General features: G+C 31.3%; 2 protein-coding genes and 1 long non-coding RNA gene across 4 annotated transcripts in view; 2 read left to right on the top strand and 1 right to left on the bottom strand.

Moving 5' to 3' along the window:
* Positions 1-27,861, top strand: part of LOC143254190 (uncharacterized) — a gene marked incomplete in the record, with an annotated part of 711,062 nt that overhangs the window by 295,913 nt on the left and 387,288 nt on the right.
* The window catches only part of LOC143254204 (uncharacterized), a 301,500-nt gene that overhangs the window by 201,789 nt on the left and 71,850 nt on the right, over positions 1-27,861 (top strand). The gene's annotated exons all lie outside the window — the stretch shown is intronic.
* LOC143254202 (uncharacterized) overlaps positions 1-27,861 on the bottom strand; it is a 79,240-nt gene that overhangs the window by 47,965 nt on the left and 3,414 nt on the right. Inside the window, exons 1-2 of one of the 2 annotated variants that reach the window (XM_076509005.1) lie at positions 12,856-12,996; positions 6,431-6,559 (exon numbers count right to left, since the gene is read on the bottom strand). In XM_076509005.1, coding sequence (XP_076365120.1) covers positions 6,431-6,558 — 128 coding nt within the window. In that variant the 5' untranslated portion in view covers position 6,559; positions 12,856-12,996. Of the gene's footprint in view, positions 1-6,430; positions 6,560-12,855; positions 12,997-27,861 lie in introns of those variants that run through there. The other variant, XM_076509004.1, reaches the window with a different exon arrangement.

Here is a 27,861-nt window from a genome sequence, read left to right as displayed (position 1 = left end):
GTTTATACACATCCTATATTGTCAACTTAAGTCTAATTACAGCTACGACTACGGCTTAACAGACTGTTGAAAGCTACTAGCATTCCAAGTGTTTCTTCAACAGAATTAACAATAACTCTATTAATGTCATTTGAGGGTCTATGTACAAGTACTTGGAAATAAAATTTCACTCGTCTTTTAGTAGGGGTAAGGATTACCTCTTGTTGAGTTGGTACACGACCACGTGATCTAAGGTTATAATCATGGGTAAAAGTATCATCTTACGTCGTTATAGATGCTCTTGATACAAGGTCCTTTGGTACAGGGACGTTGACGTCACAAGAGAGGGTATACGTCGAATTATCTATGTCAACACTTCCATCACCTAATGTAGAATTAACGTCCTATAAATTTTAAGTTTCTAACCTGGCTTCACAATCTCTTCATTATCATAAGATAAATGTAGCTTATTCAAGTCATGAGATTCCACTTTAATATTAACTTTTTATCAGTTGTCTGGTTTTCATCAGTCATATATTCGTAATGATAGGGTTTCTTTTCTTCAGTCTCTTTAATCTATTAACATGTACCAACTGTTTTCTTTTTCCACACATCTCTTTAGTCTCAAAATAGATTGAACTTGTTTGTTTAAAGGCTCTTGTATCTTGGAGTTTCCTCTCTTAACGATAAGGATATATAACAATAGTTTATATGTCAATTTTACATCATTAGTTTCGCCTTTTTATTTGTTTGTTTCTCTCTATGTAGCGCATGTTGTGTTAAATGTTTACTATTTATCTTAAAGGCTAACTGCATTCTCTGTAATAGCTCAGTCTTGTAATCATAACCTTCTGCATGATAAAATATTTTTATGGTCATATCTCTTGCCCAGGCAGCAGTACATCTCTGCCGTGTAATAGAAAAAAACGAACTTTCCAAAGTAGACTCATTTTCAGCACTTTTGTAATAAATGAACCAGATCTTCCCAAGTTTTATTATCTTTCTCACAGTATTGAGAGATCATATCTAGCAAAGTTCTGTTTCGCTTTTTGATCAGGTAAGCAAGTTATTTATTAACTCATGATTATTTTGTTCAGTAATCACATTATCCAAATTAAAAATTATTGGGCCACACACTCACGTAAAATTAATAGATCAATTTTAATATTTAATTAGCTAATCTTCAAAGTGAGTTTACGGGATATGAAGTTGGCTTGGTGAGAGTCGAAGCTTTCTTTGATAATACAGTTTTTTTAGAAGATACCATGACATCTGGCCATCTATTTTTATTTTAAGAAATGAAAGAAGTGGCGGTAAGACTAATTATATTCACTCTTGGTGCTTTACTATCAACTACAGTCAGAAATCTTTTTTAGATGAGATTTTATCATAATCTCAAATCAAAATCTCCTTAGCTCATGGGTACATGAACAAAAATAAACTTTTTTCTTTCCTTTTATACTGTTTGAGTCACACTAAACAGCACTATGTTCCAGGAAATCTGTGAAATGAAATATTTATTTATCAAATGAAATAACGGTTTCAGAATATTTAAAAAAAAACTTAAGTTTAGAGATTTATCCATTTTTGCCAGTTCCAGTCCAAACATAAAACCCTTCTATTAACATATTTTCATCGTTTCCTTTTCAATAATGAACCAGTGTTGTAGAACAGGGTTTGTGGGTTTACTTTACGTAAACACTTCTATATTTCCTGCATGGTTACAGTTTTACTGTGATATAGTAAAACAGTATGACATGTTATTGTCCAGTTTAATGAGATTCATCAAAACTGTTAAAAGTCAAACAGTATTATTAAATTCGTTAGCTTCTGATCTAATGAACCAATAAGGATCAGAATTTGATAAGAAATCTAGCGATATATTTGAGACAACATAACTTGTAGACATTATAAATTAATTATATTACAGATATTATGATCAATAAAGATAGTGTAACTATCCTTAAAAGAAGAATAGAACATTCCATACGAAGCATGTACCAATTACTCGGAAACAAGCTGATAAAGTAAAGTAAATATTCACATCGATTTTAGATCTGTTTACAGCTTTTGATTGAAACAATAATAAAGATAATGAAAATTATTTAATGAGAACATTAATTGCTAATCATACATACTATACCAATGAAAAAAATGTTATTAAATAAGTACCTGACAATAACAATTAGCGTTTGGAAATTTTATTTATATTAAGTTGTCTTTATGTGTTTTTATTATAGCAAAGTCACATCGGTTTTTGTGCTGAGTCTTCCGTATATTCAGTTGTCTGTACTGTAAAACATAGAACAATAAATCATTAAGAAGTAATTATTGGACGTACCGTGTAACGTATAATTTAGGTAAAATAGTAAATTTTATCTAAATAGCCTTAAGTTAACTTATTTAGAAAGTTTGACATAACTTAACGTAACGATACCAAACCTAAACTCGTTTGAAATGTGACAAAAAAATAATAGTAATAATGTGTAAAATAAAAACAAACAAATTAAAGTTTTTGCATAAAATAATTGAGATTATAACATAGGGAAATAAATAACTGTGTATTTTACTTTTGGACGAAATTATATAAACCCCATAAGGCTTATTCAACACGATATCCAAGTTTGAAACTATATCAGTGTCAGAAAGAAAACTAAAAACATTTCTATAAAGTTTGTTGCGTTGATTTGTGATTTAAATTTGTTTATCAACACATCTCGAAAAGAATCTAGTTACAAAGAACGACTTTCGAATGATATAAGATCAGTAAATAGTAATCTGGGTCATAAAAGTTTGGTAACTCAGAGCTATGGCCTTCACTGTGATGGCGTTATTACAACACATTATATAAATTCGTAATTTTGAAGAATACTATTAACATAACCAACTAACTTAAAGCTGATATCAACGTCTTTTAGCTTATTGCTGTCTAATGAAGATGAGGCTAGTGGTAAGTGTTTTACAGTTTATTCTGTAAGTTAATTATCGGTTGAACTCAAGCACAGCTCACCGGAAACAAATAGTAGTATTTGGTGCATGGTATCATTCCAGTATGATAAGTGGCAAAATAATGTGAGATAAATAGACCAAAATTAATTTCTGTTCATTAGAGACCTGATCTCATTACATTGTTAGTGAAATATAAATTGATAACATAATTCTTAGAAAAGTATTCTATTTCTGTATAACAGAATTCCCTGTAAAATAATACCGTGACAAACAATCTCATCATATAAAACAACAAACAAGAAAATTATGTTGAATTTACGATCAAGCTCCTCGCGCGGAATCTGTCACAACACCAGTAAAATAATCTTTATGTTGACTACATTCACTAAATTAATAAGTCATTTCTATTACAGTTATTAATACAAATTAGGCTAAACGATTTGGACTAAACATGAATAATGCTATTTATTTTATACATAGTCTGTTCTATGTTTGAACATTTCACAATAAAATATTAAATCTTTATGGGGAAAAGTTATAGGATAAGCTAATTCACATCGTGCTAGTTTGTGTAAGTGTTTCTCTCTGTGAAATAACTTTGGATCTATAGAACTTCCTCACGGAAGAAAGAAATAGCTTGGTTGTTTAATGGTTCTAGTTTCATAAAAAAATCAATTTTGACATTTATTTTTTTACAGAATTTCATTCTACTTTGGTGATTACGGTCTACAATGTAGGAAGTTACGCTGAAAACGGAATTAACAAAATAACCCGAAACATCCACAATGGTTATGGTGGTTACGGATATGTAGGGGGAAATGGTGGAGCTCTTAACAGACTCAAGAATAAAAGTGCTTTTGATAAGAAACCAGATTTCGGAATATGTAACGGAAATTGAAGATACAAGAAAAATATGTTTAGAAGAGACACAAACGTAGGCTTGGTTTTTGACAGTGACCCTAACTTAATAGATGGGTTAAGAAAAGGAACACGAACAGCAAGACAAGGAGATCCCGGAGGAGGAAGAGAAAGTGAAACAAGATTGAATAGTGAGCTATGAATGAATTACAGTCTACATTTGGACGCATAAAATCGTATTAATGGAGGGAAATTGGTAACAACTCACTTAATTTCGATGCTCAAGTTAGTATAGATAAGTAAAAATATCAACATTTAAAAACGGAAGAGTTTCAAAGTTTCACTTTTCAAATAATAAAGTTAATCAATTTATCCACTAGGCCATACCTCTCGGCTCGTGTATCTGAGGATCGCTGGTTGAAACCATGCTTTCCCTATCATTGGTCAAAGTTTACCCCAGCATTTTCAAAATTCGTGACATATGTAATGTCTTTTTTATTAATATGAACATTATCTCACAGGATAAAAGAATGCATACTTTGTTTTTTTTAATAACTATAACCCCATATTGTCATTGGTATGTTAAGTTTTTGGAAAAACCTGGTTTGATAACTTTATTGTTTTAAAATTTTTGAATATATAAAAAAATTGCCGCCTTCTAATGGTTAATATAAGTTGCGGGTTTTGTAGGTAATGTGTAGTATCTAAGAGTTTAAAATTTATACACATTAAAAAAACGTATCAGTTATGAAATGAGAAACAAAAGAAGAAGAGAGAGAACAGTTGTGTTTCTACAGCATAAGTATTCTTCGATTTTATTAAAGGGTAGGAATGGAACATTTTAACTTCTACTTCACAATTAGCTGAAAGGAAATAAGATGAGATTCATAAATAGAATAGCGTGTGTGATATATTATTTCTTGCAAAAGATCTCACTGTTGTATATACAATAACACTTAATGGAAATTGAACTGATATGAATAGAAAAATTATCTATATATATGTATAAATAAAAGTATAGTGCATATTGAAACCAATTACAACAGTAATCAAATAATGTATAGTTGTCTTCAAAGATCAACTTCCTCAAGATATCAAAGAGAAAGTTTGCAGCTCTTTGTTATCCTGAATATGACCTACACAGGTGGAAACGTTGTTGTCTACTTTATTTTAATGAAAGTTTTAATTCCCATACCAAACGTTTTGAGATAATTTTTCGTTTCAAGTGGGTTTCTCGTCATCACGAATAAACTTCTCCAATACTTTGAAAATTATTAAAGATAATTAAATAACTTACTTAAAACGACATCGACAATTTTATGCTTTTAACTCAACTTATATTAAACTTTATAGATTTTTTTTTTCTTTTTACAGATTCTTAGAATCTGGATTATCGCCGGAAGAAGTGATGTTGTGAAATCTTTCCTTTGTTCAATGAACAACCCGTAGGTAATATAATGAAAGAAAAATATATTGAAATTACTGTAAACTGAATTTTGATATCAATAAATTTTGCATCGGAATTTAGTTTAATTTTTACGTAACAGAAAACAAAGAACAATAAACTAAATAAAGTGAGAAATAAAGTGTGATTTACAGTTAAAAGAAAACTTTTGTAAATCTGTTTGTTTGTCTGTGTTTCTTCTTTACCAGGAACACGTTTCGATACAGAATCAAATGCTTAGTTAGGCTAGTTAGTTATTAATATATTTTGACAAAATTATTTGAATAACGAAATTAATCAATGGGCTCATTAAAGAAAAACTGACGTGTGGTTTTATAATATTCAGACTCTTTTATTAATTCTACAGTGGAGTTAGTTTCAACTTGTAAACTGAATAAAGTTTGACACATGTAAACATAGTGTTTAGTTTATGATGAACACTGTTTACCAGAAATGTAATATTTTGACATCATTTATCGGAACTAACAGAAATTTGAGAGAAAATAATATACTCTTTTAAGTACCAGAGTGAAACACATCTTAAATATATTTGTACCAATAGAGAGCAGAATCATATATAAATAAATGTTTTTATATTTTAGAATAATTTATTCTTAATATATATGAGAAAAACGTTTTTAAATGTTCTTCAAGAAATGTTACACCTTTAATGACTTGTCACTGACAACCAAATTTCACCTTTGTCACAACAATTAATAAACCTCAGTATCAAACATTTGACCGTGTAGTAAAACAAAGACTATAAAAAGGTTCATGTTTGTAAGACGAGACGATTGTAATAATTTGGGTCATTCAAATAAAATTCGTAACTATTAACCCTATTAACTTGGTTGTATAATCATCATACGATGAGCGAGAGTTTCTTCATATTTACTGGCAAAGACACAAATATTAAAACTTGCAACAACAGAAGATGTGTTGCACGAAGTCGATAGCTCTCATTATTCTTTGTCTCCCGCTAGTACAGCGGTAAGTCGATGGACTAACAACGCGAAAATCGGGGGTTCGATACCCGTCGGTGATTTCAGCAGATAGCCTGATGTGTCTTTGCTATTAGAAAACACATACACACACTATCCGTTATAAAACTGGTGACGTAATTAAACAGCGGCAGCAAACTAAACATAAATAAGTGAGTCAACATAGATTCATTCACAAAAATGTTTTGTTTCCACTTACATGAACCGTAACTGGATAGTGGTGCTGGATTGGACAAGACAGTTCAGTTGTTTCTTTACATTTATGTACAAAACTGCAGAAGGGTCTTCTTGGGATATGTCTTCCACGGGTATCGAAACGTTCAGCATCCTGGAACATTATATAAAATATAATTGGTGATTAGGGGTGGATAATTGGTTCCTCTGCGAAAAGTCCTAATATGCTATACTTTGTATGTTCTCCTTTTTATAGGAACTCGTTTTTTTGTATTATCGTAAGAAGATATGTCACAAACATTTCAAACTCAAATTTTACAACAAAGTGTAAGAATTCTAAGTGTGATTTATGTTTTGACGTCAAGTTTTAAGTATGACAGATTTAGTTTTTTCAGACATTGCAATAATTTTATTAGAATATGCAGATACTATTACTAAACCAACAGGCCAGTCTAATAAATTGTGGCTAGAATGTTTTGAAATGAACCATATAAGAGTATCGTATAACATTCAGTGTTAGGCCTAACTAAGCCTGTTAAATTTGACTGAGCCTTCACATTTCACGAAATTAAAAGTAGGGGTTGTACAAAGTGCCAACATGTTTTTTTAAACGAAATCGAAACTCAAGACAAGTTGTTTAGTTAGATATCAGTTATCACACTAAGTCTTCTACTCATCCCTTCGACCCTTAAATGCAAACGAGATGATGAAAACTTCGTCTCTCAAGTAACATCATAAAATAATGTTTTAAATGTATTTAAAATTGTTTTTCTAATGGCTTCAAACAGAAATTGGATCAAATAAACTCGGAACGACCTTTAGGTAAAGTTTCAGCGTCATTTATTCACGATTCTTTTGAATATGACAAGTATCTTGAAGAGTATATGTTTTGGAACGAATGAAAAAGCACTTCTTTTGTAACTTACGTTACAATTGACGTCAAAACACAAGATAAACAACATCCAATCATATTTAGTTAAATGATTTTTATCAGCAAGTGTTCCGTTTTTTTATCCTGGTTTCTAACAACACTTAAACATAAATATCATTTGAATTGCTACATAATGATATAAACAACAAAGCTTTAAATTACTTAAAATCATTGTCTGGTAATCGAAATCGTTAAAATCATGTTTTTCAAGATCGAACAAAACCCAAGAGTATTTCAACTAGATTATAATTCCATTTCAGTATTTTATTAGTTTTATTTCTGGGAAACAATCTGAATGCACTAATAAGAGAGTGAAAAACAAAAACATGCTGTGATTTATACATTGTTGACCACATAACATTAAAATCTTGAGTGTTCAGATTAAATTTTAACATGAAACATTTGTACATACTATTTCGTGAGTTACTTTAAAAATAGTCAGTGTGAGGTCGTAAGGGATGAATCTTTCGGGTCAAAGGTCAAGAGTTCTGGTCTCACTGAGGCAAAATAATATGATAGTTTAATGTGATATGAATGTTAAATGTAGATTATTTTAAATGTTTGGATACAATTGTCTGTTTTATTCTTCTTACCTGTTCTAAAGATTATACTGATGGATGTTTTTATCATTGGGAGATTATTCTGGGGTCAAAGAGATTATTCTTATGAATTTTATTTTTCTAGAAATTAAATATTGATTTCCTTTTGCTTGCTTAAACAGAAGAGAAGTGAATAAAACTAACAGATAAAAGTGTAAATTGACACGTCTAATTGAACAGTTTTTGGTTTATTTAGAAGTGTCAATTTATTCTTTATTATCTTTTGTCTAATTTCCCGATTTTCCTCTCCACAGTGGCTCACCGGCGTGTCTGCAGACTCACCTCACTAAGAATCGGTTTTCAATACATGTAGTTGGCAGAACACAGATCTCCCATTGTGTATCTCCCTGCTTAATTCCAAACAACAAATTATTATCAAGCAAAACACTCAAGGATTCATTTTTGTCCACATGACTAACGTGGTTGGTTTAACCTGAAAAAGGCACTTGTAATGGATATTAAAATGCATGTGTTGGAAAGATGAAAATATAAAAAGGTGTTTATGTTTCATGGAGTGAAATAACAGTTATGAAATTATTACATTTTCGTTTGTTGTTTTTTTCTAAACTTTGTAAAAATCATGTTGTTGCTTTTAAATAATTTTTTCAGAGTGAACAAGTTGCTTAATGACAGAGTTGATTATCTAAAGGGTTGAAAATCTATTTGTAACTATTTCTACGTATGAATTACTTCGAACCTTGCGCATTGGAGACTTTTTTATATTTTCTTCTGTGGAATGTCATAGCTTCGTTAACGACCACTTGTTCTTACTATACAACGCAAGAAAACAAGTTGAGACGAAACTAAGATAATTAATTGAGCAACTGAAGTGCTTATCTAAGAAAGTAAACATATACTGTTAGTACCATTAGAGAAATGGAAATTTTTTCTCATTGCTTTTGAACAACAGGTACAAAGATATGCAACTTCGTTTTCCAATTTTTCAAAAAAATATTATGAAGCAAATTAACTTAATTTTTTTTATTTACGAAGCTGTAATAAGCTTATGTTGCTTTTGTTTGCTGTTCTATATAGAATTTTTACACAATGTACACCTGTGTTTTACCTACTGTGGGTATCGAAATCTGAATTTTAACGTTATAAGCCATTAGAATTGATCAAAAACTGCTGGGGCATTAATAATCATAATATTAATATAAACAATGAATAAAAACGCTTCATTTTAACCTAAGTAAAACGACCCGACGTAAGTTATTACTTTTACGCTTGTTTTGGTCTTTCTTATCTTTAATTCTTTATTATTATTATAAACAAACAATATTATAAAAATGTACCAGTTATAGGCAAACAATAAAAAACGAATTCACCAGTCATAAGCAAACAACATCAAACAAATCTACTTGTTATAAACAGACAATATAATGCAACTTTACTTGTTATAAACAATGTAATACAAGTCTACTTATCACAAACAAACAATACAACATAAATTTACCTATGATAAACAAACAATATGAAACAAACCAACTTTTGATTTTTATTTGAAAGAAATTAAAACAATGTATAGGTGACCTTTGAACGCAAGCACAAACAATGGGCTGTCTGCGTACTGTTGAGCTGAGCTCCGAATTTTATCATTTTAAGTTGAAACTTACTTCTAACAAACATGCAACAAACGAAGACAAACGAAAAGTGGTAATGATTAGCTGCCTTCCGTCTATCTTACACTGCAAAATCAGGAAGGGCTAGCGCAGATCATGCTCGAGTTGCTTTCCGCGAAATTCAAAACAAATCAAACGAAACCGAACAAAAAATTGCATATCTTTAAAAATTTTGTTGCTAAAGGTATTTGCAATAGAGAATAAATAATGTAACTGAATTTATTTTTAAAATTTGGAACATAATAATTAATTTCTTTTTGAGATTAATTTAAAGTTCAAAATTAAGTGTGTCAAATGTTGATTCTGGAAATTGTGTTGAATGTGAAATGTTATTGTATGTATATATTGTGTGTGTATAATATTTTTAATTTATAAGGCTTACTGAAAATATATTTCACAAATTCTTAAAAACCAATTTTTGATTTCATTTCGGAAATTAATTGGGTATAAAGATATGTTGAAATTTAAATAATAAAATTTATTCAGCCCTGATCTCATTCAGTTTGGAAAACTTGGATTTAATAAATGATATTGAAATTACCAACAAAAGCAACAATAGTTAACAAATATTTTAGGCCCTCTAGCAGTTCTGCGAGAAATTAAATGAACAACCTATCAGCTGATTTACAAAAAGGTCAAAAAGCACTTTATAAAAATTATACCATGTATTATATACTATTCCATATTCAGATGGAATTTTTATCATCAGTAATTAATTACTTAAAGTAATATATAAATATACAAAGGAATTTTAGCATAAATATAGAGTTTGTTTGTAATTAAGCACAATCCTACACAATAGGTTATTTGTGTTCTAAAATATCAATGGTATTAAAAACTGGTTTCTAGCGTTGTTAGTCCGTAGATATACCACTGTCCGATAGAGAAAGAACGATCTTAGCTGTAATATAGTTAACATGTTAAAGGTATTCTGGAAGTTTGCGTATTTGTATAGTGGCGGTGATATAGCGCTATCATAACTTAAGGGAATATTTGTTGTTGTTCAGAATTTGCTTTGTTGTCTGTTTTTTCCTTTTTTGATTTTTTGTTTGTCTTAGGAAAGTAAAAAATATTATGTTAATCGGTGTCTCAAAATTGAAACAGTCGTGTTTATATAATTATAGCGTATTGTGTTGCAATTGAGAGTTATTAACAGGAGTCGTTGCGATCCCTCGAGGTCGAGGATCATGGCCCTCCAAGTTCATACGTGGGTTCGGAGATAGCTAATGAAGCCATTCCTTGCTGCACAGGTCTTCTGGCAGTAAAGGCAGGTCAGCTCAGGGAAAAGGAGAGGTTTCAGTAGCAGCTGGAGTTGTTTTATTTTCTCTCGCTTCGCTTCAAAATGTTGGAAACTTTGTTAAACTTGGAAGACGCTTGTGAGTGAGTTGACTTCACGTGTAAATGGTGTTGCACACCAGAAGACACACGGTTCTCGACAGTCAACAAGTTGAGTCCAATGACAAGAAAACCAAGACGACTGGAACTTGATGAGCTGCTGCAACCCTCGTCCGTTTTTCCTGCTGATGAGGATTCTAGTTATGGTCCTTCTTCCGTCAGGATAGGCCATCGTAGTCTTGTGGTTGGATCGTTCTCTGTCAGGAACCTTCATACCTGGAATCCTCACCCTCGACCTTGCCACCAGAAACCCAAGCCTCTCGATTACTGGCATGCGCATGCCCTCTCGTCACGTAAAGGTGACGATTCGACGAGAAAGTTAAAAGGAGTAATAGTTTAACGATTTTATATTTATATTTGAAATAATTCTACAGAAGTATATGAAACAAATGTACAGTGTCTGCTTCTTTAAACAAAGAAACCACTTGTTTGTGGTCAGAATATAAAAGTCAGTATTCCTAGCATTTGTACTGTTTTTAGTTCTTTAATTAGTTTCAGAAACTAGTTGTTAAAAACAAACATATGTAAACTCGCATTGTCTCGTCGGTAATCATGTGATAAGAAATATTTACATTGGAATCCTTCTGGGCTCTAACGGTGTAACTTCCGTCTTAAGAAGTTATATGTCATTGTTCCGTACAGCCACTTTGTTGTTGTAAAATGTTTTAGTTCATCTGAACGCTAATTTAAAGGCTTTTGAAATAATTCTACCGAAGTATATGAAACAAATGTACAGTGTCTGCTACTTTAAACAGAATAAATAATAAAATGGTTTCTTTTCAATTTCACCAACATATTTGGTAAATACAAATGAATTAAATAAACACCATTGTTTCTCAAATCGTGAATATTCCTTTGGAAAACGACCGTAATGAAGAAAGTTAAAACATTTTAAGTTTTGTTTATCTATATTAATATTACAAGCATAGTAGCAAACTTAGTCCTAATATATTTATGATATAAAATAATTAACGTACTTAACACAACTAGAACTCTAAATCACTAACATAAAGCATAAATAGACCAAAATTAAATTCTGTTCATTAGAGATCTGATCTTATTACATTGTCAGTGAAGTATAAATTGATAACATAATTCTTAGAAAGGTATTCTATTTCAGTATAACAGAAATGTTTGTTCCAACATTGTAATTTGATGAAAACATTAAAGTAACAAATATAATTCAAATGAAAGAGTGATGTTTCTAAATTAGGTCAATTGGTTGTGTTTTAACTGGATTATAAAATCTAATATCACAAGCAAAAGATGCTTGTTAACGAATAGTGAGTGAGATTGACCTTTACCTTATAACGCCCTCACGGCTGAAAGGGCGAGAATGTTTGGTGTGACAGGGATTCGAACTCGCGACTCTCGAATTGCGAGTTGAGTGTCTTAACCAACTGTCTGATATAGGAAAGTTGTCTGATGTTAGAGCTGTAGTTTTGATAGTGGATAGAAATACAATAAAACAAGCCACTTCAGAATTCCTGGGTTGTTGTCATAGACTTGATAGATTCATCAGTATACTTCATTTACCGTCAAAACTTACTGGTGTTGTGACAGATTCCGCTCGAGGAGCTTGGTGGGAAATTCAACACAATTTTCTTGTTTGTTGTTTTATATGACGAGAGCGTTTGTCACAGTATTATTTTACTGGGAATTCTGTTATACTGAAATAGAATACCTTTCTAAGAATTATGTTATCAATTTATACTTCACTGACAATGTAATAAGATCAGGTCTCTAATGAATAGAATTTAATTTTGGTCTATTTATCTCACATTATTTTGCCACTTATCATACTGGAATGATACCATGTACCAAATACAACTATTTGTTTCCGGTGAGCTGTACTAGAGTTCAACCGATAATTAACTTACAGAATAAACTGTAAAACACTTACCACTAGCCTCATCTTCATTAGACAGCAATAAGCTAAAATTGGTCGATATCAGCTTTAAGTTAGTTGGTTATGTTAATAGTATTCTTCAAAATTACGAATTTATATAATGTGTTGTAATGACGCCATCACAGTGAAGGCCATAGCTCTGAGTTACGAAACTTTTATGACCCGATTACTATTTAGTGATCTTATATCATACGAAAGTCGTTCTTTGTAACTAGATTCTTTTCGAGATATGTTGATAAAAAATTTAAATCACAAATCAACGCAACAAACTTTATAGAAACGTTTTTAGTTTTCTTTCTGACACTGATATAGTTTCAAACTTTATATTTATGTGTATAAAACCCTGTTCGCCCAAACTATCACATGTGTTTTGCGAATGCCCTTTACCAGACTCTTACTTCCCATACCAAATTATAAAGCAATCTGTTGAGAAATTCATGAGATATAACATCAAAAACTTTGATTGAACTTCTTCCTTTTGTCTTCTTCGTACCGAAAGTTTGAAAACTTTATTTGATAGGAAAAGAATATTTAACTTTTATGAATTCTTTGTTCAAATTTCGTACACTGGTGGACCTTTTTGACCTACATTTACGAACTTAATTGGATATAAATATAAGCCACATATGCGAAGTTATTGTACTAAAAGAGCGTTCACTTGACGAAAATGTCTGCACGTGCCTACGTAAAATGTCACGCAAGTTATCGGTCTTACATTTTTAATATACAGCTTCACCTACGAATAAAAGTCGACCGTTTTTAGTTTATCGTTATTAGGATTAATAACGGCTGATTTAGAGCAAAAACCCATGTGATGAAAGGACGTGCAGATACAAAAATATTTGTTAGGCCAAGCAAACTAGATTAGCTGTTTCTGTCTCAAGTTTTCAAAGGAATCACAGCAGTGGTCGGTTGTTAATGATTATGAACATCCAACTTTTCTGTACAAATTTACTATATTTAAAAAAAAAAATTAATCAAAGAACGATTAGCATCAGAAGATGTTATATTAAGCATTTAGCTAAAATGTTAATGCTTGATAGATCTATGTCGATTCCATAGGATTAATGACAAGAATCTGTTAGTCTAAATCCCATGGCGTTACTATAAATAACCTATTAACACTGTTTAGAGAAGGAAACGTGTCTGTGAAGCTCTGTTCTGAATGATACACCTTGTGATCTTATAACCTCCTTATTTGATGTGTTTTGTTAACGTGTATCCATAAAAAGTCTAATCAAAGACACGTTAGATGTTTAAGTGATGTGCGGCCAAAGAAAGACTGAATGTGTGACTTAAAGGAGTGAAATAAAATTGCAGGCCAAACTGGTAGCTATACTTATTTGCCCTTAATTGAACAAACAACACGCCAGTCTAATTAATGAATGAATATTTTCTTTAAAATTATTATCAATGTTACCAGTGTAGCTTGAAGTTTTTCCGCCAATTTTGATTTCATTATATGATGGCTAGAAAAGAGAGGTGTTTAAAAAGAAACTTTTCAGGTTTATCTTTGTCACAACCCAATAAGATTTTTGTTCAATACCAGCCTTATGAATTGAGTATCAATTAGTATAAACTTGTTACAGACTAAACGATGAACGAGCAGCAGAAACTTTCTCAACATGGCTTATTGAATCATTGTTGTTCTATAATCATCATTGTTTAATACACGTGTGTACTGATACTTCACTGTAACCTGTATCACATTTCTTATTATTAACCAACATATTACGAGGCTTCCAAAATATTTAGCGAGTCCTCACTCCAACTTGCATGTTAAAAATCTCTGATAAATATTTTCTCGACAAATGTCATTTTCCATCCTTACCTCTTACATACATCACTATTTACAATTTAATATTAATAATGTAAATAAATATATACCATAAATTCATTATAAAGTTGTTCATAGATATGGTTAGTTTAGTTAGTTATAACCATTAGATTCCATCTGGGAACATAGGGCCGCAATCGCTTGCGGATTCTTCAACAAGTATTTAAGTGAGTAGGTTGTTAGCCCACTGCACCGAGCCGTCCTTAATTTGGCAGTCTAAAACTAGAGGGAAGGCAGCTAGTCATCACTACCCACCGCCAACTCTTGGGCTACTCTTTTACCAACGAATAGTGGGACTGACCGTCACATTATAACGCCCCCACGGCTGGGAGGCCGAGCATGTTTGACGAGACCCTCGGATTACGAGTCGCACGCCTTACGCGTTAGGCCATGCCAGGCCCCTTATAGATATAACAATATATAGTAAACACATTCAATGATAGTACATTATCACATAATATTCATTAGATATATAACGCTTAATCATATGATACGTAATCGTAAAAGAAACTCCAAATTAAGAAAAAAGTGACAAATACAGGTATACTTTGTATTATATTAAGTTCATTTAATACATCAAATTGCACACCATCTGTGACAATTAAGATACGTCTTCATTCTTCTTACTTCCAGTGTTAGTTCTTCCCTGGTCTTCTCTTAAAACTCATACAGGTAATGTCTTTTTCCACATGAACGTTGTAATTACTCGTGTACTTCACTGTTTTATACGCACTTCAGTTTATCATTTAACACTTCTCCGTTCACGTTGTCTTCTAATGGAATAACACTATAGTAATGTGGGTTTTCTTTTAGCTATTATTCATTAACTGTTTTGCGGTAATATTTCATAACTTCTGTTGTTATCGTCTGTGGGAAATTAATCTTGTCTTTCTACACTAGTTCTCAAACATTTCGTTTTTGGATTCTCAAACACATATATATTAATTGATTCTATTAATTTTGATCTGTATGTTTAACTTCCGATTAACTAACCTCGCCAATTAGTTACGAAAATAATACTAACGTGTAGCTATCATAAATCACTCTTCATCAAAATCAGATGGACTATCGTCACGTAATTCAACCCCTCAGTGGTCTGTGAGTAAGACAACCTTCTGTTGTTGACTGGCCATGTTCTGATATTTTTTTGAATTTATACAGCACATCCAACTTACAATATGTCATAAAAGCCAATCTTTCACGTACTGTGTATAACACCGTACTTACTAGTATAACTACCAAACATAATGTTATCATTACTGAATAAGTGAACTTCCACTTATCTAATCTACTTTCTTCTGCTGTAGCTCTTCTATAATATACATTTTGTTTAACATTCCTTGACACTTTACCCAGCTCTCGAACAGAGCAAGTTTCGAATTTCATCCTATAAGATTGATAGTCGTATAAAATTTGAATCTAGTTTATTATTTTGAATTAACTGTAACTCTTTTATTGGCAATAGCTTTTGCTAGTAAGGTATTCTTATATTCATTGGAATTTTATGCATATTTAGTTTTATTTCTAAGACAAGAGGACAACGTAATTCCTAGGAGCTGAACTAGTTCTGACCAATCTAAGATATCAACTATTCTTTAATTTAATTTCCTCAGCTTGGTAAAGAAACCAATTTATATTTCATTTAGGGCATAGTATCGATAAGGTAAGTTCATCTTTTACACATAAATTAACCAAGTTACCGGTATTTTAATTTTGTATCAATAAAATAATATAAGTATAATTATTCTATTTCCAAATAGTTCAGGATCACACTTCGGGATATCTTTTTCTTTCATTTTCACACATAGAGCTAACGAACAGTTAAAGGTTGAGGGTAAGTATACATTTCTATGTAATTTAAACATTCTATTTGTTGCTCTCAAATGCATCTCTATAAACACTCTAAGTGTATTCTTTACTGCAGCTGTCTTATTACGCCCCCACGGCTGAAAGGGCGAGCATGTTAGACGTGACCCTAAGGCTACGAGTCACACGACCTTTGCTTTTCAATAATGAACTGAAACAGTGTTGTAGAACGAGCTCTTTGGCTTTACTTTACGTTAACACTTCCATATTTCCTGCATTGCTACAGTTTTCCTGCGATGTAGGAAAACAGTGTACAATATTATAGTCCAGTTTAATAAGATTCGTCAAAACTGTTAAAAGTGAAACAGTGTTATTATATTCACTAGCTTCTGAACTGATGAACCAATAAGGATCAGAATTTGATAAGGAATCTAGCGATACATCCGATACAACATAACTTATATTACTGATATTATAATCAATAAAGATAGTATAACTATCCTTAAAAGAAGAATAGAACATTCCATACGAAGCACGTACCAATTACTCGGAAACAAGCTGATAAAGTAAAGTAAATATTCACATGGATTGAGGATTTGTTTACAGCTTTTGATTGAAAACACCAAGAACGCTAAGATGCTGGTAACGTTCATTTAGAGCGCAGACTCTAATTGGATATTGGATTATTAGAACTTAGCCTGTCTATTTATGTCTTCATAACTGACAACAATTGAATCTCTTATACATAGCACAGACTCTTATTGGATATTGGATTATTAGAACTTAGCCTGTCTATTTATGTCTTCATAACTGACAACAATTGAATCTCTTATACATAGCACAGACTCTTGTGGATATTGGATTATTAGAACTTAGCCTGTCTATTTATGTCTTCATAACTGACAACAATTGAATCTCTTATACATAGCACAGACTCTTATTGGATATTGGATTATTAGAACTTAGCCTGTCTATTTATGTCTTCATAACTGACAACAATTGAATCTCTTATACATAGCACAGACTCTTATTGGATATTGGATTATAAGAACTTAGCCTGTCTATTTATGTCTTCATAACTGACAACAATTGAATCTCTTATACATAGCACAGACTCTTATTGGATATTGGATTATTAGAACTTAGCCTGTCTATTTATGTCTTCATAACTGACAACAATTGAATCTCTTATACATAGCACAGACTCTTATTGGATATTGGATTATTAGAACTTAGCCTGTCTATTTATGTCTTCATAACTGACAACAATTGAATCTCTTATACATAGCACAGACTCTTATTGGATATTGGATTATTAGAACTTAGCCTGTCTATTTATGTCTTCATAACTGACAACAATTGAATCTCTTATACATAGCACAGACTCTTATTGGATATTGGATTATTAGAACTTAGCCTGTCTATTTATGTCTTCATAACTGACAACAATTGAATCTCTTATACATAGCACAGACTCTTATTGGATATTGGATTATTAGAACTTAGCCTGTCTATTTATGTCTTCATAACTGACAACAATTGAATCTCTTATACATAGCACAGACTCTTATTGGATATTGGATTATTAGAACTTAGCCTGTCTATTTATGTCTTCATAACTGACAACAATTGAATCTCTTATACATAGCACAGACTCTTATTGGATATTGGATTATTAGAACTTAGCCTGTCTATTTATGTCTTCATAACTGACAACAATTGAATCTCTTATACATAGCACAGACTCTTATTGGATATTGGATTATTAGAACTTAGCCTGTCTATTTATGTCTTCATAACTGACAACAATTGAATCTCTTATACATAGCACAGACTCTTATTGGATATTGGATTATTAGAACTTAGCCTGTCTATTTATGTCTTCATAACTGACAACAATTGAATCTCTTATACATAGCACAGACTCTTATTGGATATTGGATTATTAGAACTTAGCCTGTCTATTTATGTCTTCATAACTGACAACAATTGAATCTCTTATACATAGCACAGACTCTTATTGGATATTGGATTATTAGAACTTAGCCTGTCTATTTATGTCTTCATAACTGACAACAATTGAATCTCTTATACATAGCACAGACTCTTATTGGATATTGGATTATTAGAACTTAGCCTGTCTATTTATGTCTTCATAACTGACAACAATTGAATCTCTTATACATAGCACAGACTCTTATTGGATATTGGATGATAAGAACTTAGCCTCTCTATTTATGTCTTCATAACTGACAACAATTGAATCTCTTATACATAGCACAGACTCTTATTGGATATTGGATTATTAGAACTTAGCCTGTCTATTTATGTCTTCATAACTGACAACAATTGAATCTCTTATACATAGCACAGACTCTTATTGGATATTGGATTATTAGAACTTAGCCTGTCTATTTATGTCTTCATAACTGACAACAATTGAATCTCTTATACATAGCACAGACTCTTATTGGATATTGGATGATAAGAACTTAGCCTCTCTATTTATGTCTTCATAACTGACAACAATTGAATCTCTTATACATAGCACAGACTCTTATTGGATATTGGATTATTAGAACTTAGCCTGTCTATTTATGTCTTCATAACTGACAACAATTGAATCTCTTATACATAGCACAGACTCTTATTGGATATTGGATTATTAGAACTTAGCCTGTCTATTTATGTCTTCATAACTGACAACAATTGAATCTCTTATACATAGCACAGACTCTTATTGGATATTGGATTATTAGAACTTAGCCTGTCTATTTATGTCTTCATAACTGACAACAATTGAATCTCTTATACATAGCACAGACTCTTATTGGATATTGGATGATAAGAACTTAGCCTCTCTATTTATGTCTTCATAACTGACAACAATTGAATCTCTTATACATAGCACAGACTCTTATTGGATATTGGATGATAAGAACTTAGCCTGTCTATTTATGTCTTCATAACTGACAACAATTGAATCTCTTATACATAGCACAGACTCTTATTGGATATTGGATCATAAGAACTTAGCCTCTCTATTTATGTCTTCATAACTGACAACAATTGAATATCTTATACTTTTTTACTATCGAATAGTGAGTGGGATTGACCTTTACCTTATAACGCCCTCACGGCTGAAAGGGCGAGAATGTTTGGTGTGACAGGGATTCGAACCCGCGACTCTCGGATTGCGAGTTGAGTGTCTTAACCAACTGTCTGATATAGGAAAGTTGTCTGATGTTAGAGCTGTAGTTTTGATAGTGGATAGAAATACAATAAAACAAGCCACTTCAGAATACCTGGGTTGTTGTCATAGACTTGATAGATTCATCAGTATACTTCATTTACCGTCAAAACAGATATGGAAGAAGGTTTTTATGTCTTTACGTTTGTCATTAACTGAAATATTTTGTGAGGTGCACTGCATGCTTTTATATATAAATACATTGGAATTACATTATTGGAGAGCCGTTGTAAACGTGTAGTAACTTGTGTAAGGAGTAATGTTTAGAGCATACAGTCAAAGGACATCAAAACACATCATTTTCCGCTAACTATTTAGACTTTCAGTGTATCTGCCGTAAAAGCCATTGAGTTCATCTCTAAATTGCGCATGCAAAGTCTTCTAGATTGTCAGTTAACCGAGTAAGAGGGTGTTTGATATATAAAATGGGAAGAAAATACAAAAACTAATTTATTTGTAAGGTTGGATTTGCTTGTGTTCACATATAAAGTCGTTTTCACACAGTTATTGAGGTATGTCCAGCTTTGAAATGTCATAGTGTGATATACGTGGTTAGATTTGCTGTAAATATGATTAGCATCTTGTTGCTAGACGGATAAATACATGTTACTACTAATCCATAAATACTGATATTAGTAGCTCTTTTTAATACAATCCAAAGAAGAAGAGAGTAAAAGAATAACAATAACAATAAAACAGCATATTTATTAATCAAAAATTCACCCATTTCAACAGTATATTGAACAATATGCCTCCCAATTTATAATCCATTCAATTCAGCAGTATAGTAAACAATATTCTACTCAATTCAACAGTATATGAAACAATAATCCACTCAATTCAGCAGTATATTAAACGATAACACTCTGATCCACTGTTAATGTAGAATAGGCAAGCATATCACGGTGAACACATTTTTATTGTGAAAGACTTAACTGAAATCAACAGACATTATGTTGTAAACAAAAAGTTGCATTACATAATCGTCACGTAACCAAAATGGTTAGTACGTTGTTTCTACAACATCGATTTATAGGTACGTCATAATAAAAAAGATTAGATCCTTGTTTTTACAAAATTGATCCACAGGGATTTCATAACCTAAAGGGTTAGAACGTTGTTTCTGCAGAGATATCATGAGTAAATACACAATATTTGCTGTAAGTCTAGACAAAATAAGAATATAATATATAGTTTATTTGTTCCAACATTGTAATTTGATGAAGACATTAAAGTAACAAATATAATTCAAATGAAAGAGTGATGTTTCTAAATTAGGTCAATTGGTTGTGTTTTAACTGGATTATAAAATCTAATATCACAAGCAAAAGATGCTTTTAATTACCGACACGCTGAACCCAGGTGGATTTTTATACTTCTAGAAAGCAGTTCATGTGAGTTATTTATTAAAAATCGTTTTAATATTAATTTTACTTTTTGACACACGACAAAGTAACTATGAAACATGTAAAGAAACACATTGAACAAAGGAGATTTCATCAGTATACGCGGATAAAATACAACAAGCCTACATAGTTTCATTATTCAAACATTACAGCTCGAGACCGTAAATAAAACCACGATGATTGGTCGTTACCTGCCGTTATTTTAATAACTTGTATTACAAGCTATTTGAATAAAGAACGTTTTGCTATAGATACAGAATGTAATAGCATTCTTATGTCACAGGAACATGTAATTTCAAATCTTTAAAAGTGATTACCGAACTATAATATTACGTAAATAACATTTCTGTATAACGGGAGAAAATGTTTTATTTTTTTATAAGTCTTCGAATTTTAATGATCAACATAAGTATTGAAGAAAATATCAGAATGTTAACAAAATTATATAGCTGAATATAGCTTTTGTTTTAAGTTAAGCACAAAGCTACACAATGGGCTATCTGTGCTCTGCCCATCACGTGTCTCGAAACCCAATTTTTAGCATTGTAAGTCTGCAGACATACCACTAAGCCACTGGGGGGTCACATGTATATATCTTTGATTGTTATTTCTCCAGACATTTCTAATATTGTGAAAATGTTTTGCATATCATATCATATCCCATACTTATTTGTTGTTTATTTTATGTTGACTGTGTATTGAAATTCACACGAAAATAATTTATGTACTAACAAGATTTGATATGAACACATGAATAACCTGTCCACTCACACGATTTGATATGCACACTTGAATAATCTGTCTGTTCTTACGGATTTATATACATGCGTAAATAATGTGTCTAGTGACACTGAATGATTTTCACACGCAAGCATTCTGTCTATCTCACAATTTGATATTCATACTCATAAGTAGCCATTATCAAAACCAAAGTTTAAATCTATTGTTAAGTTCTAGAATGTTGATATAAACACTAAAACATTCTTTACCGTTAAAAACACGAGTAGATGAGAATGACCACATCAGTGAACGGCACCTGATACTTGTTCTAAAAACAAATAACTACATTTTGTGCTAGGTGATTTTATAGAAGGTCACTTTTTGTCTTCACTAACTCAGGAATATGTTTGACTAACAACAGTTAACAATTACTAACTATATACAGATACGGTGTTCTTCACCATTGATATTTTTAAACAAAAAAGGAACATTTTACAAATGGTATTACCGGTATTTTCCCATCTTCTTGGAGCCATTATTATAATAATTTTAGTAGAACGTCTCCGTCTACAATACAGGATGCAGATAGCATTATCCTGATGTTCAGGTAGCAAAATGTTGGTAGCATAATACGTCAAGGAATATTGTTATGGTGGCAAAAATACAAAACAAAGTTTTGTAAATGGAGAATTTAAGATGCTATTAAGAGGAAATAAGCGAGAGAGAAATGTAACTTATCTATAGATTTCCAGTCTTTTGATACAGATCAACCATTACTTTTCTAGACGTTGTTTCAGATAAAAAAGTTACTAAACCGGTAGTTAACTGATGTTTACCGAACCTCAACATTTTTTCTTACTTTACAATTAACAAATATTTCCACATAATATAACCAAAACTACCTGAAACATGTTCTTAATGTAATGATAAATTTATTAAAATGTAATTTACTGTTCCACGAACTGATTTATCTTTGTTTAATAATTCATCTGGGTAAAAGCCAAATATAAGGTACGTCTTTTGTTATTAATTAAAAACTATTAAATATCAATTTGCGTCATAGATGTTTTGTTTATCACAGATGTGGCCTTAAGTATGATTGCGTCATATTATCCCACTATATAAATACGTAGTTTGATATATCTTTAGGGCCTGGCATGGCCTAGCGCGTTAAGGCGTGCGCTTCGTAATCTGATGGTCACGGGTTCACGCCCGAGTCGCGCCAAACATGCTCGCCCTCCCAGCCGTGGGGGCGTTATAAGTGATGGTCAATCCCACTATTCGTTGGTAAAAGAGTAACCCAAGAGTTGGCGGTGGGTGGTGATGACTAGTTACCTTCCCTCTAGTCTTACACTGCTAAATTAGGGACGGCTAGCACAGATAGCCCTCGAGTAGCTTTGTGCGAAATTCCAAAAACCAAATCTGATATATCTTTTATATGTGAGATAATTAAATTAAAATTAATTTCCTATGATAAGAGTCCTGATCTCATTATAGAATAGTGTTAGTGAAATATATATTCACAACATTATTATTAAAAGGGTATTCAAATTTAGTATAACAGAATTCCCAGTAAAACATCAGTGTGACAAATGTTCTCATCTTATTCGGAAATGAATAATTTTATTTGATTTTAATTTAAACTAATCTATTTAAAAATAACTCTCAATAAAAGTTAAAAGCTATAAGGGAAAAATGCTATGCGATAAATCAGTCAATATATTTGTGTGTTTGAGTATACGACTGTGTAAAAAAAACAACTTTGGACACGCATACTTTCCACAATAGGAGAGTAGATTATTTAAATGGTCATAATTGGATAGTGAGCTAACAAAGAATGACGGTCAAAATGTGGGTGCAGGAAATCGTAATGGCAGAGGATAAATGGTAACAGTTAGTTCATGTGAATATATATATTATTGAGTATTTAAAACTTTTAATATATAAATATTGTGAAGTTTCACTTTTCTCGTAAGGATGTTAAAAACTTTAACTACCTGGTCATACCGCTCGATTCGTTGCGTGAGTGTCGTGGCTTCAAATACCCATCATACGAAACATGCTCACCCTATCAGTTGTAGAGGAGTTATAATGGTAACGGTCAGTACTACTATTTGTTGGTAATATAATAGCCAAATAGTTGCTTTTTACTGATAAATTAGAGACGGATAGCGAAGATATCCCTAGTTTAACCCTGTGTGAAATTTAAAAGAAGAAACAAGCCAATTCAGGAATACAAAATTGAAAGGAAGTAAAATGATTAAACAGTTTACAATTTTTGGTCAGAAACTTACTGATTGACCAACATTTATCCCCAAGTGTCACAGCGGGAAGTCTGTGGACTCACACCAGTGAAAATATAAGTTATAAATTATAGGTTAATATAAGTAATTGGTTTTCTAAGTAATGTGTAAGAGCTTAAAATTTATACACATTAATGAACGTGTTAAGTATGAAATGAGAGACACAAGGACCTTGGGTAATGTTGTTTACTTAATACATTGCTTCACACTGACCTACTTAAACTTTGTTTATCGCATAGAACCTACACCATATGTTAGCGATTAAAGTCACCAAAATCATCGATAACTATATAAAGATTTATATAGGAGACAGGGTTTAAACCACGTATTACACAAGATCCAACTTTTGTATATACATATATATATTTATACGTACTTTTAATGAAAATTAAACTTAAAGTAGAACAGTTTTATATATATATAAGTCAGGGTTTGTTGAAACCAATTACAAAATTAATTAAATACATGTGGGATATAGTTTATAGTTTTCTTAAAAGATGAAATACCAAAATCCCTTAATATTAATTAAAATTAATTAAATAATAACTTACTTACACCATCATGACACTTTATGTGATATTAATTCAATTTATATGAAACTTGATAAGTTTTTATAATTTTACACTTTCTTAGGATCCGGATTCTCGTTGGTAAAAATGATGTCCTGAAATCTTACCTTCATTCAATTAAGAACCAAAAAATTATGTAGTACGAGAACAAATTCTAATTGAAATTACTGTAAACTGAATTGTGAATTAAAAAAACACTTTGAATTGAAACTAAGTTTGAATTTTTTTTAGAATAAAAAATGAAATGTAAATTATATTTAAAAGAAATTTTTCGTGAATTTGTTTTTCTGTGTGTTTCTTCTGTACCAGTAACAAAGTTCGATATAAAATCATATGCTTACATAGGGTAGTTTCTTTAGAATATATTTCCAGTCCTGACTCAGGAAAACTTGAGCGTTAATGTTATATTATAAAGAATCGGCAGTCCAATGGGCTCTAGCATAGTATAAACTATACAAACATAAATTTTATATAAATATAAAAAGTATAAATTTAACAGGTATGTTTCGGTGAATGATATAAACTATACAAGGATGTTTCTGTAATTAACATAAACGATCCAAGTATGTTTCTTTAAATAGGTCAAACTGTACAAATATGTTTCTGTAAGTAATATAAACTATTAAAATATGTATGAAGACGATGAATTAATGCAACTGGGAATCTTCAATAGCTGCGGCACTTGAAATTATTTTCGACAGGATTTAACTTAATTAATATAGAGACCTTTCCTCTATTTTTCTATTTACTATAGTTTTGTGTGCTAGTAATACCATGTGTGGAACATGCTGACTGCCGATTCCATTTGATTACTTATTACGACCACTACTAACCTACCCTCAATTTGAAATTCTTCTGGGCATGACTAGAGTAAATTAACCTCTGAGACCTTGGACATGGTCAAATAGAACACTTAAAGGGTTTGCCCTTTAAAGTCCGAAACTATAATTAGATCTCAAATCAGTCAAGAGATAACGGGGTTGCGAGGAAAACGTTTTATATTTGAGAACTCGGAGCAGTTTTATGAGCCGCTAGGCCACAACTGAAAAATAGATGTTTATTGCATTGATTGAGTACAAACAGTTTACGTGTTTCATTGACGTATCGCTAAATGTGTTCTGATAAATATTGTGAACATTACAATGCACAAACTACCATAAGAGATATTCTACACACCCCTAGAAAATTATAACAACTAACAACACGTATGATAATATCTGTATATTACTAAATTGAAAGTTTACGGTCATGTTTTCCAGACTTCTAGTATTAAACTCTGTGATTTGATTCTCCGCTTTGGTCAAGTTTGAGATAGTCCAGGATGTAGCTTTGTATCAAAACAACAAAAACATCAATGAAACTGAATTTTATAATTATATTTCATGTTCCATACTCTAGCCTCTCATACATAATACAGTGAAGTCTCAACAAGGTAAATTTGTAAGCTGAATTTGTCTTCGTATCCATGACGTAAGCTTTTGTAACAAGTTACATCAAACAAGTATGGTTTATTATTGTTACATCTCTTGGTGTTGGTAAGTGAGTATGTTAATATCAACAATGTATGAATTTATTTATTTATGATCTGATCATTTTCAAATTCTCAAAAATTATCTGACCATCATTTTTATTTAGGAAAGTCTTAGTTTCTCTATTAAGAAGTTCAGTTTTTACAAACTTGCTTCGTTTCCTTATACTGATTGATATATTTGACAAAATATTTGAATAACGAAATTAATTCAACACGTTTATTGAAGAAAAACCCCACGTGTAGTTTTATAATATTTAGATTCATTTGTTGATACCAAAGTGTACTGGATTTCAACTTCTAAGCTGAACAAAGGTTGGATACATGTAAAGACAGTGTCTTGTTTATCATGTATAGTTTTTACCAGAAACGTAATATGTTTAAAATCATTTATAAGAATCACCAGATATGTGTCGAAAAATGATATGATAGATTAGTTAGAACATAAATTAAATGTAATTATTCATCCTGAGTCTAAACCGTTTAGCTTAACTTGTATTAATAAATGTAATATAAATTACAAATCATTGATTAATTTGGTTAATCTAGTCAAAATAAACATTATTTTACAGGTGTTGTGACAGAAACCACTTGCGCAGCTTAGCGGTAAATTCAGTATATTCCTCCTATTTGTTTTTTATATGATTAGAACATTTATCACAGAGTTGTTTTACTGGGAATTTTGTTGTACTAAATTTGGATATTTCTTAAACACTTTGTTATCAATTTTTATTTCACAAAATATCTCCCATAATGATATTTGGTATCTTATCATCAGAAATTAATTTTAGAGTAATTTAAATGATACCATGCAACAAATACAACTATTTGTCTTAAGTGAGTTGTGTTGCTGTTTAACCGATAATTAACTTGTAGAATAAACTATATAACACTTCCTACTGTCCTTATGTTCATTAAACTACGATTTGGTAAAATACGTTGATGTCAGCTGTTAGTTAGTTGGTTATGCTGAAAGTATTCTTCATCTTTTCTTGTGAAATACTCGTCTTTCTTTATTATAACTACTTGTTGTGGTCTATCTTTTATTTATCAACCTCGTGTCAGGCTGATGATGTGTGGCTATTGTTTCCTTATCCAATGTTGAATACGTACGTTTCTGTACCATTTACACAAAAAGTATGAGTTCAGATTAGTTTAGGTTACGTTACGTTAGCTGAAACTTTCATGTTCTGTTGTTTAATTCATAGAAAAAATATGAAAACTCTGTATAACTTGACTGCCAACCTTACAACATGCAAAGAACTTTTAAGTATCCACTAAGTAGATGTTCTTTGTAGTTGACCTTATTAAGACGTTCAAGATTTTAGTATGAACGAAATTAGCAATAGTAACAGACACATATATCCTACTATTGTGTATAACACCTTTCAGACTTCTTTTGTAGGAATCAGTGAACAATCACCACTCACTTTGCTCATATACTGCAGTTCCTAGAGTTGGTATTAATTGTGCAATATTAGTGCAATAAACCATTGAATCTTCGTGTAAAAAAAAAAAACTCTTTCTCATTATTTCTGTCGCAGTAATGTGATGTCATTAGAGAAAGTAAACTCTCAGCCT

Source organism: Tachypleus tridentatus, chromosome 6, assembly GCF_004210375.1.
Source record: "Tachypleus tridentatus isolate NWPU-2018 chromosome 6, ASM421037v1, whole genome shotgun sequence".
Taxonomy (NCBI): domain Eukaryota; kingdom Metazoa; phylum Arthropoda; class Merostomata; order Xiphosura; family Limulidae; genus Tachypleus; species Tachypleus tridentatus.
This window is presented reverse-complemented; position numbering and strand designations above follow the sequence as displayed.